At 41.3% G+C, this 4,474-nt stretch overlaps 1 protein-coding gene across 1 annotated transcript in view; it reads right to left on the reverse strand.

Annotated features, from left to right (window-relative positions):
• Window positions 1–4,246: 4,246 nt before the first annotated feature.
• Window positions 4,247–4,474, reverse strand: part of NCF1 (neutrophil cytosolic factor 1) — a 15,019-nt gene continuing 14,791 nt past the window's right edge. Inside the window, exon 11 of the mRNA XM_010854344.1 lies at window positions 4,247–4,473. Within this exon, the coding sequence (XP_010852646.1) occupies window positions 4,383–4,473 (91 nt within the window). The 3' untranslated portion in view covers window positions 4,247–4,382. The remainder of the gene's footprint in view (window position 4,474) is intronic.

Raw genomic sequence — 4,474 nt, forward strand, 5'->3', positions numbered from 1 at the left:
ACTCCCAGGGTCCCCAGGTTCCTTCTTGACCTGTAAAGTGTCCAGGGACCAGGTGGCTTGACCAACACAGTCACTTGTATGACTGAGCCAAGACTGGGAGAAACTAACTTCTCCCTTAAGCGACCAGCCTTGTCCAGCCTCACTCATTTACTGCTTCCCACACAGGAACAGAAGCTCTCCATGCCTCCCATAGCCTTGGGGACAAGCTATGTCTTCTATCAGTCAGCTTAGTTCAGTTCAGTCGCTGATTTGTGTCTGACTTTTTGTGATCCTGTGGACTGCAGCATGCCAGGCTTCCCTGTCCATCACCAACTCCCAGAGCTTGCTCAAACTCCTGTCCATCGAGTCGGTGATGCCATCCAACCATCTCATCCTCTGTCGTCCCCTTCTCCTCCTGCCTTCAATCTTTCCCGGCATGAGGGTCTTTTCCAATGAGTCAGTTCTCTGCATCAGGTGGCCAAAGTATTGGAGCTTCAGCCTCAGCATCAGTCCTTCCAATGAATATTCAGGACTGATTTCCTTTAGGATTGACTGGTTTGATCTCCTTGCAGTCCAAGGGACTCTCAAGAGTCTTCTCCAACACCACAGTTCAAAAGCATCAATTCTTCATGGTCCAACTCTGTTTTTTTATAAGATTTGCAATTCTAGTTTGCCCCGTAGTGTCTTTGCATCTGCAGAAAGACCCATTAGCAAAGACGTGAAGGCTCTGGGCCGACTGCAGTGTTGGAATGGGTGGTAACAATTGCTTTCTGGTACAACTCCCTAACTAGGCAGGCTCTTTGAATAACCAGCGGCACCCTGTCTCTATAGCCAAATACAATTCTCTGTGTGTTTGATAAGCTATTATCCTTCAGTGAATATTCACAACTCTTAAATTAGCCAAGACCCCCACTGTTTCTCAGGGAGAGAAAACTGGGTGAACTTTCAAATTTCTGTGCCCCTTCTGTGCCTTAGCAATGGCCCCAGGACGGCTATTGTCAGTTAAATCTGGAATGCAAGATCAATTATATTCTCCTATTTATATTTTCCAGTTTAAAAAATATTTCTTCAATTTATTTAAACTAAAATAAATAACCAATTCACCCATTTCTTCCACCTTGCCACCTCTCACCTCTTACAGCCATCAGCCTGTTTTCTATATGTTGTTTTTTGTCTTTTAGGTTCCACATATAAGAGAGAGAATATAGTATTTGTCTTTCTCTGCCTGACTTCACTTAGCATAGTAAATAGTAAATGTCGCTCAGTCATGTCCGACTCTTTGCGACCCCATGGACTGTAGCCTACCAGGTTCCTCCATCCATGGGATTTTCCAGGCAAGAATACTGGAGTGGGTTGCCATTTCCTTCTCCAGGAGATCTTCCCAACCCAGGGATCGAACCCAGGTCTCCTGATTTGTAGGCAGATGCTTTACCATCTGAGCCACGGGGGAAGTCACTTAGCATAGTGCCCTCAAATTCATTTTGTTGCAAGTGGTAAGATTTTATTATTTTTTATGGCTGAATAATATTCCATTTTATATTTATGCCACAATTTCTTTATCTGGTCATCCACTGATGGCCACGTAGGTTGTTTCTATATCTTGGCTATTGTAAATGATGCTGCAGTGAACTTAGAGGTGCAGTTATCTTTTGAATTAGTGTTTTCATTTTCTTCATATAATACTCAGATTCTGATGGAATTCCTGGATCATATGGTAGTTCTATTTTTAATTTTTTTTTTTTTTTTGAGAAATGAACATGGTGAGAGCACACATCATTTTCTTGTTTCTGATCCTAGAGGAAAAGCTTTTGGCTTTTCACCATTGAGTTTTCACCATTGAGTTTTCACCATTGAGTTTTCACCATTGACTTTTCACCGTTGACTTTTCACCGTTGACTTTTCACCGTTGACTTTTCACCGTTGACTTTTCACCATTGACTTTTCACCATTGAGTTTTCACCATTGACTTTTCACCATTGACTTTTCACCGTTGACTTTGATGTTAGCTATGTACTCCATATACGTGGCCTTTACTATGTTGAGGTATGTTCCCTCCATACCTGCTGTGTTGAGTATTTGTATCATAAATGGATGTTGAATCTTGTCAAATGCTTCTTCTGCATCTATTGAGATGATCATATGATTTTTAGCCTTCATGTTTTTAACATGGTGAATCATTGACTGATTATTGAACCATCATTGCATCCCTGGAATAAATCCCACTTGATCATGCGGTGTGATCAAAGGTGTTGTTGAATTCTGTTTGCTAATATTCTTTGAAGAATTTTGTATCTAGGGTAGTCAGAGATATTGGCCTGTAATTTTCTTGTTTTGTGGCATCCTTTGTCAGGGTAACGGTGGCCTTGTAAAATACATTTGAAAGAGTTCCCCTCTCACTAATTTTTTGGAACAGTTTGATAAAGATTGATCTTATAGTAACTGTTCTTTGAATGTTTGGTAGAATTCACCAGTGAAGCCATCTGGTCCTGGACTTTTGTTTGTTGAGAGATTTTTTGTTTGTTTGTTTGTTTTGCTGATTCAAACTCCTAATCTTCTTGCTAGCAATTGGTCTGTTTCATTTGAGATTTTCATTTGAGATTTTCTATTTCATCATGATTCAAGCTTTGTATATTGTATGTTTCTAGCCATTTATCCATTTCTTCTTCCAGTTTATCCATTCCATCTAGTTTGGCATATAATTGTCCATAGTAGCCCCTTCTGATCCTTTGTATTCTGTGGTATCAGCTGTAATACCTCCTCTTTTATTTCTGATTTGAGTCCTCTGTCTTTTTCTCTTGCTGAATCTAGCTAAAAGTTTGTCAATTTTGTTTATATTTTCTAAGAACCAGTTCTTAGTTTCATTGATCTTTTCTATTGTCTTTTCTGTCTTTATTTCATTTATTTGTGCTCTAATTTTTGTTTCTTCCTTCTTTCTACTAACTTTGGGCTTCATTTGTTCTTTTTACTTCTAGTTCCTTGGGGTGTACAGTTAGGTTGTTTGAGACTTTTCTTGTTTCTTGAGGTAAGCATTTATTGCTAAGAACTTCCCTCTCAGAACTGCTTTTACTGCATTTCATAAATTTTGGTATGTTTCACTTCCGTTTTCATTTCTCGCAAGGTGTTTTTGTTTCTCTTTTGATTTTTTTCTTTGACTCATTGGTCATTTGTAACTTGTTTAATCTCCACATTTGTGAGTCTTCCAGTTTTCTTCATGTAATTAATTTCTAGTTTCATACCACCATGACTGAAAAAAATGTTTAATATGACTTCAGTCCTCTTATATTTGTTAAAATTTGTTTTACAGTCCAATATATGATTTATCTTGGAAAACATTTACTGATTTTCTGGGCAGATGACCTGTCCATTAATGTAAACAGAGTATTAAAGTCCCTTCCTTTTATTGTATTGTTGTCTGTTTCTCCCTTTGAAAGTGAAAGTGGAAAGTGAAGATGAAAATTGAAGTCCCTCAGTCGTGTTAGACTCTTTGCGACCCATGGCCTGTAGCCCACCAGGCTTCTTGGTCCCTGGGATTTTCCAGGGAAGAATACTGGAGTGGGTTACCATTTCCTTCTCCAGGAGATCTTCCCGACCCAGGGATTGAACCTGGGTCTCCTGCATTGTAGGCAGACACTTTACCGTCTGAGCCACCAGAGAACACCCTTTAGCTCTGTTAATATTTGCTTTGTATATGTTAGTGCTCCTATGTTGGGTGCATAAATATTTACAAATGTTATGTCCTCTTATTGGATTGACCCCTTCATTGTTATGGAATGCCTTTGTCTCTTATTACAGTCTTTGTTACAAAGCCTATTTTCTCTAAGTATAGCTACTCCAGCCATCTTTTAAGTGTCTATTTGCATGAATGTCTTTTTCCATTTCTTCCCTTTCAGTTTATGGTATATCTTTACATCTAATGTGTGTCTCCCTAAACCTAAATTACAGGGTTTTTTGGCATTCAAAGTGTACACACAAGGTCAACTACAGCCCTGACCCCCACCCCCACCACCCCGCCCCACCCCAGCTATGCACTGTGTCCATTCTTCTTCAGGACTCTTCTGCAGTGAGGCCAAAGTTCAAGCAGGCAGTCTGTCCAGGCTAGCGCTTCCTCTTGCACTTGGCCTTGTGCAAACTTGGTCTTGGCCAAGGCCAGAAAAGTATGCAGCCGGACCTCAGTTCTTGCAACTTCCCCAACAGAGCTCACAGCCTCCAGTCCTAAGTCTAGAAATATCAAGGGTGTTGCCCGCGGCGCAACTTTTCAAAGCATCAGTTCCCTCCAAGCAACGTTTATTAAGGGTATCGAACAGCTGGGTGGGGCGGGGCCAGGGGGTGCTAACCTCAGGCTCTATACACGTATGTACAGGTTTAGGGGCTGGGGGTGAGGAGAGCATCAAATGGAGGCGGCCTCAGACGGCAGAGGCCAGCTTCCGCTTGGTGCTCTCGCTGCAGCGGTGCAGGATGAGGTCTGCGCTGGGCCTGGGGGGCACGGCCGGCTGCG

The sequence above is a fragment of the Bison bison genome, unplaced genomic scaffold (assembly GCF_000754665.1).
Source record: "Bison bison bison isolate TAMUID 2011002044 unplaced genomic scaffold, Bison_UMD1.0 scf7180017864340, whole genome shotgun sequence".
NCBI classification, from domain to species: Eukaryota; Metazoa; Chordata; class Mammalia; order Artiodactyla; family Bovidae; genus Bison; species Bison bison.